The sequence below is a fragment of the Melospiza georgiana genome, chromosome 1, assembly GCF_028018845.1.
Source record: "Melospiza georgiana isolate bMelGeo1 chromosome 1, bMelGeo1.pri, whole genome shotgun sequence".
Taxonomy (NCBI): domain Eukaryota; kingdom Metazoa; phylum Chordata; class Aves; order Passeriformes; family Passerellidae; genus Melospiza; species Melospiza georgiana.
Genome location: NC_080430.1, coordinates 5,108,986 through 5,126,478, shown reverse-complemented (window position 1 = coordinate 5,126,478; position 17,493 = coordinate 5,108,986). Strand labels below are relative to the sequence as shown.

Sequence of the window (17,493 nt, the reverse complement as noted above, 5' to 3'; positions counted from 1 at the left end):
CAGTCACAGCAGGTAAAGGTTTCCTCTTCCCACCTCCCTAATGAGATTGCTAGCCCCAGATAACAGAGCTACAACTGTGCTTCCCATATTTTCCCCAGCATCAAAATGGTATTGGAAGACTGCAAATAAAAATCTCAGTGATTTGCACACCTCTGTAATAATTTATCTGGGCTGCTCCATTCCCTGTCTGCCAGCAGCCATGGGTCACTTGGTACAGACCCCCACAGATGCAGGGGGTGATGAGCAGCTCTCCCACCCAACCCCCTCAGCCTCCATGGCCTCAGTGATGAGAGACAGCCCTGCTGCCAATTCCCAGAAATTCCTCTGCTTTCTGCTCAGCTGTGGAGAATGAACTCCCGACAAAAACAAGTCTAGACACAGGCAATGGTTTGGAAATGGTTACATGCTCACCCAGGGTGAGATATTTTTAATATCTGTATTGTCAAATACCAAAAGCAAATAGACTGGGATTAGCTCTAAATGCCTCCATGGCTTCCATTAAGGGTTCTGACAAATGTTTTCAGTACTTCTACAGGCAATAAAAGAAACATTTCAAGGCTTGCAAAACAGTCATAAAAGTGCAATGAAGTATAATCTAGAATCATAAGCAACCTATTAGTCTCCTGTAAGTCAGACATACTTCTGGAGATCAGCTATTTTGGAGGAGGGTTTATTTGCCCAGTGACACACAATTGAAGTTGGAATTAATAGGAGCAGGTAAGGCTGTGTTTTAGTTACCAGCTCAAGTTTCCTAATGGTATTTTCTTTTCACATCACCACCTTTTACTCTGTGTTTATCTGCCCCTGAGGCTTGCTTCAGAGGCACTTGCTCTCAACTACCAGGATTAAAATGATGCTTTATTTAGTTTTACTTCCTGCATGTTGACATGAACTCCAGAGATAGCAGAGCAGCAGAGTGCTTTCATGTGGCTACCTGCAACTTCAGAGGAGTCCAGAGGGCTGCCAGCATGGTAACCCTGTTTGAGGGGAATCACAACCATAGGAGAAGTGGGGAGGGAAAGCATGGCTGGAGCAGAAAACAAAGCAGGTCAGATGTGATCACCCCTTGAAAGCACCAATGCTCCAACTATGGCTGGCAAAGATCTTATGCCATGAGATTTCAGCTGGGAGATAAGGCATTAAAGCTGCTCTTCATCCTTTTAAAGCAGGATTTAGAGCTCCAGTCCTATAGGCAGCCACAACCATTCACATTCTGCTCCAAGAGAAATTTTAACAGTTTAGCTAAAAGGTTGTAAAACTGACAATAATAATTCATTTGCCTTTTGAGGTGGCAACAGAACTAAAATAAAAACCAAACCCAAACACGTTCTTCTATCAAAATTAACTCAATAGATATTTTTTAAGAAGGTGGGGGAAAGCACAAAATCAGAGATTCTGATTCAGCTCCCACTCCTTGGATTATCCAGTTCAACCCCTTGCCTTAAGTGCTACAGGAGCTAAACTGGCACGAGTAGAGAGGAGTTAGATTAGCCCTAGAACAACAGTGGAAAAGAAACAATTCTGAAAGGGATAAACCCAGTTCATCCATTAAGTAATCTTCAGTGATGGGAACAAAATAGTGCCATGGCAAGTCATTCAGCAGTTGTCCATTTTAATGGCTGTTCTTCAGCCTCATTCAGTCATTCCTTCTTTCAAAGTCTTCACCATTAGTGACAATGTACTGAAGGAAGCAGGTGTTCCTGAACTGTTGTGGTGCAGCAATTCCTACATGGCCATTTTTAATTGGTTTCAGCCCAAAGGCAGATGGGTGAGTGGCTGCCTCCTCTCACAGACACAAGCCAGCCAGCTTCACCCACATCCCAGCTAACCCATCACTGATCCAGCTGTTCAGATCAATACCAGAGCTTACAGCTCAGCAATGCTTTCAGTGGGATTAGTGCCCACAGACAGCTGCAAACTCTCTGAAATTCTTTACATGCACCATCTCATGCTCATCCACTCCAAGAGAAGGATGTTCAGGATTTCGCCCACCATTAATTCTGACGTTCATAGTGAACTTTACACAAAAAAAAAACCAAAACAAAACCTAAACCAGTGCAGTAATTAAGACTTCTGTTGTTGCTGCTTTGATAAACAATACAACCAAGCTGCACCCAGCACAGGTTTAAGCCTTAAGCTGCAATCCCAACATGCAAGGAACGTGTAAGTCAGCAGATCAAATCACCAAGCAGAAACCACATATCATTTATCAGATTCCCTGGCACTGACACTTGGGCACTTCTTTTCCCTGGAGCAAGCATGAAGGTCTCAGGCCTGGAAATGGAATTATAATGGCAATTCCCAGCAGATGACAGGCATGGATGAAACATCTGTACTGCTTCCACAGCAATCTGCTGCTTTGTCCCCAACAACCTTATAGTCTGGTTAAACCACTGGTAGGAAGTGCTCCATCAGATCAAAGGCAGCTCAATATCCTGTCCAAGTCTTCAAAAGAAGGTGTAAAAACCCTATGAAAAGCAGTTACACAATTATCTGCCCAGAGGGTAGACTTCTGACTAAGCCTGGGCAGTTAACAGTTGGCTTATGATTTAAACCAGGGGAGTTCATAATCCCTTTTTTAAATCCTATCTAATTTAACCTTCTCAACTATAGGTTGATTTATTTAATCTCATGCAATGTTTGATCTCCATGCTATTGGCAGCAAGGTCCCTGGGTTATTTCCATGAAATTCTAAAGGACATTTCTGTTTAACTGCAGCTCAGTTTGTTCCCTCAGCCTCCTCACCTGCCCTGTGGCCACAGCACTGAAAGAGCAGCACCTTCACCTCTTGTGTGCAGCCTGCCAGGCCCAGGGCAATCAGGCTGTGGAGCAGGGAGAATTTGCAATCTTTCTAGGAACAGCAACACCACATCTCCCAAGCCCTTTCCTGAGCCTGTCTCCTGTTGAATCATCCTAGGGAATAAACAGGCAGCATTTCCCCTAGCTGGGAAAGTCCAATGTGAAATATCCCATAGCTTCTGTTTCCCTCTCTGCTGTTCAATATTGCTGGGAACTGCTAAGCTGACAAGCCACGTCATCTGCTACTCATGGAGAGAAAAGTCTCCATCTGGATGAAAGAAAACTCAGCTTTAATTACATGAAAATGAAGTAGAGTTTGTAGGACAGAGGGGGGATTTAAGGCCTTTCAGATCAGTAATTCTTTAAAACAAGAAAAGATTTATACAAGAAAAAGGTTGGAAGCATGGTTATTTTGAGGCAGATGTGACACCACTGTTTCAAGGATTGGCAACCAGCATCCCACAATGGAAAAGAGAGCAAAACACAGCTCTGAATGGTGTGCAGCTGTGAAATACAACACATGAGCAAGCAGACTGTTTGCAAACCCACAGCAGTGTGGTTGTTAACTACTGTGGGTTGCAAGACAAATAAAAAGTGGAACTTCAGCAATAAATCAAAAAGTCCAAGACCATTTGTAGACAACAATACATATATTTGTATTTGACCACCTCTCCCTGCACTCCACTCCCAGTCACACCCCTGAGCAAGAATCCCCAGAAGCTACACTGTGCTTTTCTGTCAGCTGAATCCCACAGGCAGGCTGGGAGAGATCTGTGAGCATTCAGAAATGTACAGGAAAAAAGCTGAGTGAGGCATGGAAATAAATTCCTGACAAACACCACCTAATTCAGTAGCTGGGTTAGAAGGAGGCACAACTCTGCACAGCATTACTCCTGCTGTCTACATTCTTTACAGCAATTTGCCCTTGACTTGGCCTGCTCATGATTCAACAAAGCTGGCCCTTCCTGCATTTTCCATACCCCAGAGCAAGAAATAAATTTAGTGCATTAACCTGGAATGTCATACAGTAAATGCCAAGTGTGCAGTTTATTCCTGACCACCCACACAGCTCAAATGTACATTGAGATAAAAGGATCAAGATCAATACCTTTAAAGAGCCAAGTCACAGCACTTAGTCTAAGCACAGCATCTCCAAAGCAAGGATGTGATCCCAGATTTCCTGGCCTTGGGACACCTGCTAGGCTTAGAGGAAGCTCAAGGCCACTCATCCATCCAGCTGGTGATAGAAACACTCTGCATTTCCCACTCCAAACTAACCTTTCTCTTCTCCTCCATCCCAAGAACTACAAGAGCAAACCCCTAAGCAGCACAGACACTAAAAGAGGTGTACAAGAAGCAAATCACCTTTTTAAGGATGGTTTGCTGGTCTCCCTACCCTCTCCCAAGCAAAGTGAGTCTGTTCTACCCTCTTGGCTATGCAGCTTCTGGGAATAAGGAAGCTTGCTTCAACAGAGAAATGTGAGGCACTGCAGAAAAATAATAATAAAATAATTTAAGCACAATTTTCCCTTTGCTATCACACTGCCCAATGAGTGGACAGTGCTGTAACCCAAGAGCCCTCACCTGACCCCAGGCAGGAAAGCAGAGTTCACCATAAGCTGACTGCTGTGCCCAAATGCCTTCAGAGCAACAGAAGCCCCATGAAAGCCCCAGTCTGTGATTTTAACTGCACTGGGGGAGAGGAGAAAGCAAGGCAGGGACACAACATACCCCAGTGTGAATTCATCATATCTGTCTTTGTATTTGCTTCTTTAAACAATTGTAACCTGCAAGCACCTACAGTAAACTTTGGAGGTTTTTCTGTGGGGAAGGCACAATCCTGCAATACAAAGTTGTTGCTCAGAAAAGTTAATTAAACTAATGGGGGAAACTGCCATGAAGGGAGACTACAAGACTGCAAAACTTGAGAATATTTATTTTAGGGTAGAAGCAGATATGGAAACAAGATGAAAAGAAGTGAAGCACACAGAGCTGGGAAATCAGGAACTTCCATTCTTTTGGCTCTTGCACTGAGAAACACTGGTGATCCAACAGACTGACAAGTTCAGAACAAACCCAGGGAAAACACTTTTTCACACAACACAACCACCTCAGCAACCCCTGCCCCTGGAAGCTGCTACAGCTCAGAACCATCTCATGCCCCTCCACCCTTCCATGACTTTCAAATTCAAGAACACTGACAGCTGCACACTTAACCCAGAGAAGGACCCACACCAGATCCAGTCACAAAAGTGGAAGCTCTGGAGAGCTGACAACAGCAATACATTGCAGACCCACCCATAACAAGAAAAATAATTGTGAGGAATGGGTCAGCCAGAGACTTCAAATGTGCAATTAGAAGTACTTATCTAAAATTACACATCAAGTCTCTGCAGTGTCTCTTTCTGAAGCTGATGTTGTTAGTCAGAATTGGCAATTACTCAAAGAATCCCAGTCTCAATTACTACACCCTGACAATGCACTCAGGAACACCACTGAGGCAGGGCAGTATGGGCAAGCCACACAAAAGGCTTGAAAAGGACACCAAGGGTTGGTATAAGGACAAAAAGACCAAGTGTGAGAAGAGATCTTGAAGCCCTACAGCAGCATGAGCCGTAAGAGGATTTGAACACAGGCCCACACACAACCCTGCTCAGGAGCACTGGCAGCCTGAATGGGGCCCTTCCTCTCAACCAGGGCAGATTTGCACATACCCATAACAACAAAAATACCATCAGATACTAGATGGAAACTGGAACTGTGGCTCAGGTGATCTACTGAAGACTGTACAAATGCAGAGGTAGCAGGACTCCCAAATTCTGTTTCTGTTCTACCTTCTAATTGCAAGCACCAAAACAAGTGCCTGAGGTAAACTACAGCAGCTGTTGAGGGGGGACAGAAAGACAAGGCAGGATTATAAAAATCCTAGAGAGGTGCTTCAGAAGAAAAGATGGTACCAGGCCTCATCTCCATAATGCCAGTATTTACTGTGGAAAATTTTGCCCCAGAGATCTCTTTCATTCTAGTAGAGACACCTCAGTGTTCACAGGAATCTCTGTGTCTGCCTTGTTTAAATTCAGAGACCTCCCAGATGTGAGGTGAATGAGAGAACCACTGCACTACAGAGGAACCAGCTCACACACAAAGAGAAGAAAACCAAACCCATCAACACAGGAGCCAGATGAGAAAAGGGAAATTTCAGTTACCACAGCTACTGCAAAATTCAGTTTTTCATTGAGACAACCTTGAGAAAAGAGACACAGAGCAGCAGAAAATTACAGCACTGCAGCTCCAAAGGACTCTGTCTCCTTTCCTGAACTCAGAATTATGGGGATTTCCATATGGCAGCTTGCAGTATGTCAGTGATCCCTTTGGCTGGCAACAGTACCAGAAAGAGATTAGGAACAACAGCTAATTCATTCAGTTTTTCTCTTTACAGGTGAATGGGAAAAAATGTAAAGAACTGCAGGAAAGGAAAAGAAAGCAAAGCCATTTCCTTCAATTTTAAATGTTCTGAAAGCATGCAGCTCTGGATCCCCCTCAAACTTCAGGGCTCTTGTGGGTACAGCAGAGCTTCACACTTGCACATTAACTCAGTTCAAAACAAAGGGATTATACAAAGTGCTGAGCTCTAAACAAACAGTCTGAAGTTTTGCAACAGTTGATCTTTTTAACATTTTAAGTACCATGTCCCACAACCAGGACAACTGAGCTGCCAATTATGAAGTCAGTCGAGCTCCCTCAACTTCACCCCACTTCAGGAAAGGTTTTAAGGCACTTGGCAAAGAGATATCTCAGAAATAACTGGAACACAAGCCCCAGACAATTGTGAGTGCATACCAGGAGTTCATCCATGCTCGTCTGACACTTCTCCAGGTTGATGCGTTTGATCGCCACCTTCTCCTTCTTGGGAGCGCAGAAAGCGGCCTGGACCACGGCAGTGGCTCCGCTGCCTGGGGGGAAACAGAGAGTTACCAACAGCTCACACACTGCAGCACCCAGGGAGGGAGCCCAACAAACCCTGAGTACAGCAAAGACAGCAGAGCCAGCTGAAAACCAGTGAGAGCACTGCAGGCATTCCCACTGTGCAGCTCCCTGGGCAAACTGAAGGAAAACAAGCGGATCTTTATGGTCCCTGCCAGGGATCATTACAGCTCTGCAGCCCAAAAACCCTCCCCAGACTCCAGCTTCCTTATAAAAGAGTGATTCTACTCATGTACTTTTAAAAGATATGTCACTGAGGTCACACAGACTTCTAACCTGATGTGTTCACCCAAAGTGTCAGAACAAGCCACTCTCTGCTACCAACGCTAATGAGATTTTTTCAAATATTTTTATGCACTAACTGCTGTTCTCATCTCTCCTCATTTTATGCAAAGACACGAGGTGGGTTTCACTCAAACAGGTTCAGCTGCAGCTCTCACACTGCCTCAGTTTCTGGGCTGAAAACCACAGCCTCAGAACATTTAAATTCCAATAGGGAAAAAATAGCACATTTTAACATACAGCCCTTCAAACTGCCACAAGTAGGGAGTTCTGGATTTAAAGTACCCAGCACCATCATATCCTTTGGCATGCAAGGGAGTTTGAAATAGTGAGACTTAAAATCTATTTGATGTTAAGTTCACTTTTGTTGGCTTCCAGAAGCTGTTGCAACATTCACCTCTCATCAGCAGGACACCTTGTTGTTTTATTTTCTACCTTCTTTCATGGCTCCCCACATTTACACACTTCACTGGAAAGGAGTAAATCCACTGTAATAAAATAGGGGTAGAAATGTGGAATATAGCTCAAATGTTCATAAGGCAAATACCTAAAAAATTTTAATAAAAATAAAGAGAAATTAAAACAACTATTCTGCATTTTGGTGTAACACACCTATTTTAGCAGATTTGCCTATTTTTAACACTATAAAAACTACTTCCAGATTCTGCAATTCAGGTAAAGCACATTTTTGCAAGCTTTGTGATTTTTTCTAGTACATTCACATGAACTGGGAGCAAAAACTTTCATTTTCAAACAAAGACTACTGAAGATCCCTACAGTCACCAGCAAGTGTCTTCTTACACCAGGTTCCAGGTGAGGGAAAGAGTTTGAAACTCAGCCCTGAAAGACAAAGGAAAACTGCACCATTCTGAGTCAATAAATTGAAAAGCCCTGAACTGTGGGACTCTGCTCCTCTAATCTTCAACCAGCACCTGCTGCAGTGGGAGCTGCAGGACTTTGACTTCACTTTATATGGCATGGCCAGTGCACCCTGGACATCAGCATCAGCTTGCCAGGACTCCCTGTACTCAGGAGTTTACATTTTAATGGCAGAAGTGTGCAGAACACAGAATGCTAATGTTGCTAAAGCTTTATTATTTCCCAAAGCAAATGGGTTTTTAAGAAGTTCAAGACTGAGACCATTTATTACTTGCACACATATTGTTTTTCAGAGACTATTTACAGCACAAGGCAAAACAAAGTTATTAGGAAAAGGACAGCAATAACAGCAAGAATATTTACAAAGGGCTTTGAAAACAAAGTTTGAGTATTGTAAGCAGGTTCTAGAGCAAATAACAGGTGATGGAGAGGTCTGTGCAGATATTTAACAGAAAGTGCTCAGAAAGAGCAAGGAGGGGAGGTTTTGACAGCAGAGTTTGGTCAGACTGCCAGGAGCAGGGCTGAAATACACAACGTTAAGCACAGGACAAACACCCCAAAACAAACCTCCATATGCACTCCCTGCAGTCACTGTGCCCAGCAGGTGCAGGAATCCAGCATGAAAGCAGCAGTCCCAGCACAAATGAATTCCCACTCACTGGAATCCTGGGTGGCCCTGACCTACTCCTCTCCCCTCAGTAGCTGCTCCTCTGGGTTTGTTTCTGCTGCTGCTTCGATGGGGGGAAAAGTAAAACCACAAGGGCTCAAGACAAAGAGAGCAACACACACAGAAATGGTGACATAAGGCAGGAGTGAGTTTGCACTTCCTAGCATTGCTGGTCTCCCCACAGCAATGGCCTTTTGGAAGGCAGAACAAAAAACAAACACTGTATCAGGTCTTTGGAAAGAGTTGGATCCCAGAAGAAATGTTGCTGCTGACACATCCAAAGTGCCAGTATTATGATTTCTCTCTTTGGATGTCTTAGTGCATAGTAATAGAGGCTGAAAACACAAGCCAGATGCTGGAGGAATCTATGACTGTGCACCTCAGAGGACTGTCTTGTCACACAACCCTTTTCACTCCCCAGCTGGATCCTCTCTCTAAAGCTACCTGTCCTCATAAGCACAGTGCTCAAAGACTCTTTCTGGATATCTCAGACACTCAATAGTGTCACCACACTCCTGCTTCTCCCCACAGCATGACATCCCAGGATTTCTGTGCCAGTCAAAGCCAGTTTGTGTAAGCACAACTGGCAGAGGTGCTTCTTGCAATCCAGATGCAACATCATTACTGTGAACCAAGTCCTTCACAAGATGAAGTGCAGGGCTTTAAAGAAGTCACCACACAAAGAATAGCTTTGTGTTTTATTCTTTTAGGATGTTACTACCAGAAACAATAGATGCAGCCTAATTAAAAGCAGGACCACTCAAGCTCCTTTCCAGTCCTGGAGTCCAGGGGATCAATGCTCAGTAGGACTTGAGGGCAAAAACTGCTTTTCACTAAGGGCTGGACAATGCCCCAGCCGACAGGGACCCGATCTGTTAGGAGTGGAAGGCATTATTTGAACAGTAATGAAATCCCAAACTAAATCCTTCTGGGCACATGGCAGGGAATCATCTGAACTCGAGACTCCTCCCATTTAATTCCCTGCTGCTCCTACTTTTCTGGCAGCTCTCTTTAGTTCGATCACCACCTGCTCTCCCCACTCCCCCCTCTCCTGCTAATTCGTCATTTCTTTCAGCTCCTCTGTAGCACTAATTACAGAGAAACAATGAAATCTCAAAAGCGTATCAAGCGAGGATTAAGGCAAGCTGCAGCACGATGTGCCACAAGCAAGCTGCTCTTTGGTGGCAGCAGCAGCTTCTGGGACCAAACAAAGCCTGCTTTCCATGCTTCTCTGGAGAGTTCAGGAAACATGGCAACGTGGGCACTTCAGGCTTTTCAACCACACAGTTTGTTTGTTAAATGCCAGGGTGGCAAGAGAAAGAAAGGAGAGAAGCTGCAGCAAGGATGCTGAACACACTGCTAAGTGAAAACAAGCATAGGGAGAGATGACACCAACAGAGAGAAAAAGAAAAAGCTCATTGAGGAAGTTATCTAAAGTTTAGGAGCAGGTAACAAATATGTGGGTGCTGTGGTGTGCTGTAATATCCCATTTTGGCCTTCCAGGTCACTTCCCCAGGTGTGCCTGTGCCTCTCTCCCTTCCCCCTTGCCCCCATGCTGAGTGAGTCCTGTCAATCAGGCTGAACATTCCAGCAAGGCCTCGTGTGGTTGGTCAAGTTCAAAGGATGCCCCTCAGCCCAGGGGTCATTGGCCTGTCTGGTGTCACCTTCCCCTGAGACCCTGCCCCTCTCACCTGGTTGGTGCTCACCTGTACCTCCCCTCCCCCTGTCCCTGAGCTTAAAAAGGTGATCAGAGCATGCGGGGGGATTCTGTTGGAGCAGCTCCTCACGTTCAGACCTCTGTAACCATGGAATAAACCTCTGGACATTAAACCCTCCAGCAGAATCCTCTCCTTTTTCTCTTCACCATCTCCTGAAGCCATTCCTCCTGAGGTAAACGGGGTTCCTAACAAGCCTGGACTTGTTCAGTGCCCAGCTGCAATCTCCAGCAAGCCAAGGTATCTCTGGGGTGATACACCACAGCTGCTGCCTTTGGCCCAGCAGCGAGGGTCAGACTGGCCCAGGCACAATCTAACTGGGAATATTGGGAGCCTTATTCCAATATGTGGGCAACAGCAGGAAGAGAAGAGATTTCCTGGGCTGCTGTGGACAGGAAAAAGCCCAAGGGCAGTTTGTGCCAGGGTAACACAACTTGGACAAACCAACTCTCCCAGCAGTCCCGATGCCGTGGGCAGCACAGGGTTAATTAAAGTTCCTGTGCTGGGTTCCCACTCACTCCCAGCTCAGACACCCTGATCAAGGTCAGGGCTGAGGCTCTGCCTCTTTCGGAGAAAATTTGCTCCCTGGTTAATCTCTCCCAACAGAACAGCTTAGCAAAACAATGAAAAGCGGGCACAGCCAAATGCTTGCTGCTTTATTCCTGAAAAGCAGGAGATCATTCTGCTGAAGGATGATGGGGAGGAAGGAGACCCCAAATGGGTATTAAGATCTGCTTAATACCCCCTGCTTTTGCCTCTCTAAGGCTCTCAGATATAGTTCCAACCCTTAGGATAGCAGCTGCAAAATTCCTGCATAAGAGGGTCATGACCTACTTTAGAAAACACCGCCTTAAGAGGGAAACATACCCTTTGTAACCCCTGCTTCTTTCATGTTTCTACGATTAAATGGCTCTTTCTGAAATAAAACCAACCTCTGAAAGGATTAAAATAACTCAAATAAAAAAACCCAAGCACTCAGTTACTGAAGCCTGATTTTCCAGGTTGTCTCCTCTGGATCCATGGTCCCTTCAGCATCCACAGCTCCAGCCTGAGCTCCTTCAGTTGAGACACACTCCCCATGAAAGCCCAGCACCAGCTTTCAAAGGAGGCTGGATTCCTCTCTGCTACACTTCCACAATTTACATGAAGGTTCCATTTTTGAAAATAAAGACAAACCTGCTGAGATCTCAGCTGAAGTTAATGGAAGCCAATTATTTCAAGGCTAATTGGAGGAGTGGAAAGACAGGGGACTGACCAGAGGACACAGCACGTCCCTACACACTTTGTCTCCAATTTAAGTGAATCTCTGCAGCCACATAAGGACATTGCAGCTCTCCCAGTAAGACTGGGATGAATTGCACCGATGCCTCTTCCCAGGCAAGTGCAACTGAAGCCAGAGATCCTCTTGGCAGAGAGATCTGCTTAAGCAATGAACAGTCATGCCAAACAGTCACAAGACAAGCATCAAATCCTGGCTCCGGGATAGTGTTCTCCTACCACGTGCAACAGCACTTTGAAGTAGTTACATGGTAGGAGGGCTCACAACACAGTGTTGCCCCAGCTTTAAATTTACTTCAGGCACCCTCAGAGATGTGAAAGTTTCCCTTCATTGCAACTCAGTTGCTCACAAAGCTGTTACAATCAACAGGGGATGTGTTCCATAACAGTCTTGTAGCATCAGTCCTTACCCTGATCAAATAGGTAAGTATCAAATCTCTTCTGAAGAGGAAATATACTTTCCCAGAGTCAAATGAACATTACAAACCATTTAGGTCTGAAGGAACCTCTAGTCCATCCTCCTGCAGAAAGCAGGACCAAATCCTGCTTAGATCAGATTCCTCAGCATTGAATTCAGTCTAGTTTGGATTTTCTTTAACAAGAGATATTTCTACAATCTCTGGCTGTTTCTGTGTTTGACCACCCACATGGTAAGCTTTTTTTCCCCTTGCTAACTAATCAGATCTCCCAGTTTTTCCCCCAACCTTGGCCTTCCACCTCTGTACAATCCATCTCCATCTCCTCTAGAACTTCCCACTGGATAGCTGGGGACAGCAACAACTCTTCTAAGGCTGGGGAAATGCTGCTCTCCACCTGCCCCATAAGTCACATTGCCAAGTCTCCTTCAGCACGGGGCAATGCTCAGCCAGACACCTCCAGAACCCTGCCCTGCACACACACCACCTCTCTATTTTTAAGCCAGATCTGGACTCCATCCTCCGCTATCTGGAGTGCGGTGCCAGAGAGCCGCTGCTGACGCAGGCTCTGTTTGTAACTGTGCCCCCGGGTTTTCCTCTTGTGAACAATGCACACAAAACACTTCCCTGCAAGGCTGCTCTGCACCAAGCTGGGACTTTCAGGTTCCAGGTACCCCCAAGCCCAAGAAACCTTCAATGCTTTGCAAGCCAGGCTGGGTATTCCTGTCTCTGCAGGCTTGCTCCATCTCTGGATGCTTCAGCTCTTTGAGAGCCTCGTGCCAAAGAGCTGTGGGAGCCCTGCTCTGATTACTCATTCCAAGGACAATACAGCAATAAAACAAGAAGCTACAAGACTGGGAATAGAACTTCTTATGCATTCTTACAGAGCACAGGGAAACACACATCTAATTAAACCAGAAATTAAATAGTGGATTGCAAATTCAGACTGATCTTGCATTGTTTGGTCCATTTCCTATGAAGGCAAAGCGATGCCTCTGTTTTATGTCTCTCATGTGAGAAGAGTCCCCTTGCAAAGAATGAACTGCTTCTAAAAACAAGCTAGCAAAAAAAAAAAAAAAAAAAGCCTACTCTGGAATTTCCAGCCAACTCAGCAGGGGGTGGGAATACTCCTTTCCCCAAGCAGGACTTGGTAACAAGAGTCCATTGGATGTCAAAGTCTTGCTGGCACAAGCCCCACGATTCAGGAAGAGTGAAGTAATGCAATGTTAATGCTCCTTGAATATGTTTTTCAAGCCATCTCCCCACTACACACCAAATTCTTACTACAAAATGGAAGATACCATCTACAATAACAGCTCCAAATAGCATTAATAAAATCAAAGGGAATGCATAACAGGACTCAGACATACTCCTAGTATTGCCACAGAGGGGGCAAAAAGCCTGCTTACCTGTGGGGAGGAAAATGCTTTCACAGCAAAGCTGAGAAGGCTTTGTCATCTGCTGAGCATGGGACTGCAGAAAGAGTGTTAACAATTCCAGGAGTGGAGTTAAAGCCCCCAGTCAGCAGGAGGATCCCTGGGGGCTTCCAGCACTGCTCAGAGTGAGCTCAAACACCCAGCTGGCTCTGAGTGCTGCTGCTGGAGACACTGGGAACAGCAGCAAAGCCAGGAAGGGAGAACTCAGCTGGGTTTGCTCTGTTGGGAGGCCTGTGGTAAACTGAAGCAGCAGCAGAGCAATAGTCCATGGCCAAGACACAAAAAAGTTACAAAAGCAAAGGAGTGAGCACAGCTCTCCTCCCACAGCAACATGGGAGTGCAGACATGCACCTACCCTCAGGAAGCTCCCAGAGCTGCACCAGCACAGCCACACTGACACCTTTCCACAATTCATTCCCAGTACAAATTTACTGTGAATAGTGTTGCCTACTGAGAGAAGAACAGGGCTTTACATTTCTTTACAAGCTGAAGGATGACACATCCACAGCACAAGCACCTGGTTTAAACCCTGGCAGAGGCAGTAAGAGGCCAGGTTTAACTTGGTGCACCTTCTCCCAACTTGAGTGTTTGATCCACAGAAGAGATGGAAAGATACTGTGTAGAGAAGGGGGAGAGAAACACTTGCTAATACAGTGCAGAGAAGAAATAAATCAGAGAGGCATAAGCAAAGGCAGAAAGTGAAAGCAGATTTAACTGGAAAGTTGTGAGGGAGCCAAATTTAAAGCCTATATGGGGGATGGAGGAAAACCAGCCATCCCCACAGACATAAGTGCACACTACACATGAAGACCTGCACTACATGCATGCTACAATGCTGCAGGCAGCTGAAGAGCTGAACTCTCACATTTACAAGGCAGTGGCTACCCTCATATTTCTGATGAAAAGGCTTTAGGAACAACAGCTCCACCCTGATGTAAATAAATCATTTTAAAACTTTGCATTTCCGTGTGGTCAATGTCAAAATGTCACCCTGCCCTCAGCCCAGCCTCACTCACATCCCTGCATGCAGCAGGTTCATTTGTGGTTCAGGCTCACCTTGAGCACAGCCCAGTGCTGGGAACACTCGGCTGGGTTCCAGCCAAAGGTGGCTGCAGGTACAGGGAGGCACAGGGCATGTGCTGGACAACACCCTGAGCAAGGCAAGGATGGGGAGGTGACAAGTCCAGGCAGAGAATTAAGACTTAAATACAAGTGACTTCCATTTCACACCAGCACATCTGATGAGTACAGTCTAAATCTTTTATTGAAGGAGGAAGAGGAAAAATCACTTTTCACTCCTGAATTCCTGCTTCTTTCATTTAAATTGCAGGTGTATTGCTTTGCAATCTCTCTGATCATTTCTTCCAGTACATCCACAGCTCAAGTAATTTGAGATTCTGTGCAAGTTGTGAGGCCAAAGATTTCAAATAGTACTCACAATACAAGATATTTCTGTCATTATGTGTCTTTCTCAAATATTGAGAGTCTTTGCTTAATTTATGTCAGCACCTGCAGTGTCCAACAGACAACTGATATTCCAGCATTAATCAAGCATGCTCAAAGAATTCAGAGAATAAGGAGGAGCATATTCTGAAAGTCTGCTGTCCAATTAGAATTAGAGCCAAAACATTTGAACAGCACATAAACTTGCTGACAGTGAGTTACTCACCATCTTGACAAGAGCTCTCACAGTTGAGAATACCACTGAAAGCCACACACCATGTCCAGAGCTCAGAGGTTTGTGCCCATGTAAGACAATGTATTTCTCAAGACTCCTAGTGCTCCATGTGCAGTGGAGAAGGATGATAAGGCAGCAAAGATCACACAGTGCTGCCAGCACTTGTTAAAACACGCTGCCCCTCCAGTGTCCATCAATACAGAAACACTCAGTGCTGCAGACCTATTGCCCAAGTCTTTAATTCACGGCTCAGACTCAGGGGGAGGAATACAAACCCAAATCCAATCACTTGTAAGAAGTCCAGTATTATTTTCAGAGCCATCAGGAACTGATGGGCAATACCCCCAGCTAGGTACATCTCCCATGGCCCCACTGAACTCTAAACTATAAATAAATAAATGACATTGATTTCTAAGCTGGAGAGAGGTTAGCTACTGCAATCTAAATGACTCAATGCCAAGGTTTCTGCAGAAAGGAAGGGGAGTCTTGTGGAAATCTTCACCCCACCCCACGCTGCATTGTTCTCTCACAAATCTTTCAGTACCTCTTAGGCCCTGAACACAGAAAAATGTTGTCTGTTTTCCACCTTCAGCAAACATTCAGGTTGAGAATCCTCCCAGACTAAGCAGGGAAGTGACAGGCTTGGAGAGGAAATGGTCAGCCTGTCAATATAAAACAGGTCAGGACTGGAACACAGGGAGAGGAACAGTGTTGGCCATGCAAAGCATGTCAGTAAGAGACGTGACAAAGTTGTCACTGGGTCCCTTTGCTGTTTGAGTTCATCTGCAGTCACCAGCCCACACACACCCAGGCAAGGAGAGCTTTCCACTGCCTCCCTGTGAGAGCTGCAGCCCCCAGCATCAGAGCCCAACCTGAGCAGGACAAGCAAACAAAGAGCAGGGAAAGCCACTGCCACAGAAGGCATCAGCAGAGAGAAGCATTGCCAGGGAGGAGCACCAGCCCATCTGACATTGCTCCACAACTTCCACTGCAAACACCAAAGCACAGAAGAGAGGGGGGCAGAGGGTGCTGCTCCTGGCTGCATGCCTGACCCCTGCAGCCCTCAGGATATCCCAGAGAAGTCCAGACTTGCAGACATTCCCATCGTGCCTTTAATAAACACCCTCCAGCTGCCCAAGGCACCCAGGTGATTTGGGGAACACCTCAGAAAGCATTTTCCCCATGGCAGTCACTGCAGAAAGCTCCAAGGGCCAGTTACACAAGTCCTGCGTGACCTGCCACATTTACTTAAGATGCTATTAGCATGCCTAAATTAGATTTTTAGTTTGAAACCAATTATATTTATTTGATTTTGTGCCAACATCTCTGGCTAATTTAAAGGGCACTGCAGCTATGCAGTGCTAATTCTACACGATGGAAAGCAGGCTCAAACATCTCATTTCCAAACACAGCAACTTCAGTGGAGAAAGTTCATCCTTCCCTTTTAATCACTGTCAGTTGCCTTTATGGTATATGCAGCAATGTAAATATCATGCTGGCTGTCATCAGGTATTACCAAGGCTCAAAACACAGCCCTGCTACAGCAGCCAAGCCAGTGCTCTCCTTTCTTCCCTCCCAATTTTTATCTCTGAACTCTGTCTCAAGTGTAATTGTCAGCTGTAGAGGATATTTTATTTGGCCACGTTTCCACGTAACAGAACAATCTGTCTGCTTACAATGCAGATGTTTGATAGTACCGTGGTTATTTTAGGTAAATAAGCTTTTAAGTATCAGATAGATCTTCTCTCAAAGGCTATTATCCTTTCTTCTCAGCAAATATCTTGATCTAATAAAGATTTTCTGCATCTCTCAGTCTGTTCAGCACAAAAGATTAGCCCACTAGTTAAAAATTACATTCTTTAACCAAGAGTAACAAGAACCATCCTGAGCCTTAGGATGTGGACAAATAACTGAGCTGAGGTTGCCAGTTCATCAGGCCCCTCAGCTGTTCCAGTAAGATTTGCATTGGTGACCTGTCCAACAGGAAACCTGCTCATGCTCAAGATGCTTTTTCCAGTATAGTTTGCTGCAAGTCAATACCAAGGTATTTATTAGCTGTTAATACCAAGCTATTTATTAGACAGCAATTGGCATCCTCAATGACTATTTTTACTTTAGTGAAAGATGGAACTTATGGCTTCACCTTTCAACTTGCTTCTGCTCCTGGGGGGACCTTATTGTCCTCTGGAACTCCCTGAAAGGAGGCTGGAGCAAGGTGGGAGTCAGTCACTTGTTACCTGGGAGAAGAGACAGGGCGAGAGGAAATGGCCTCAAGCTGCACCTCAGGAGGTTTATATTGAGTGTTAGGAAAAACACCTTCACTGAAAGGGCAGTCAGGCATTGGAACAGGCTGCCCAGG

General features: G+C 45.3%; 1 protein-coding gene across 1 annotated transcript in view; it reads right to left on the bottom strand.

Annotated features, from left to right (window-relative positions):
• OXSR1 (oxidative stress responsive kinase 1) overlaps positions 1-17,493 on the bottom strand; it is an 89,484-nt gene that overhangs the window by 62,770 nt on the left and 9,221 nt on the right. The window contains exon 2 of the mRNA XM_058034301.1: positions 6,640-6,752. Coding sequence (XP_057890284.1) covers positions 6,640-6,752 — 113 coding nt within the window. The remainder of the gene's footprint in view (positions 1-6,639; positions 6,753-17,493) is intronic.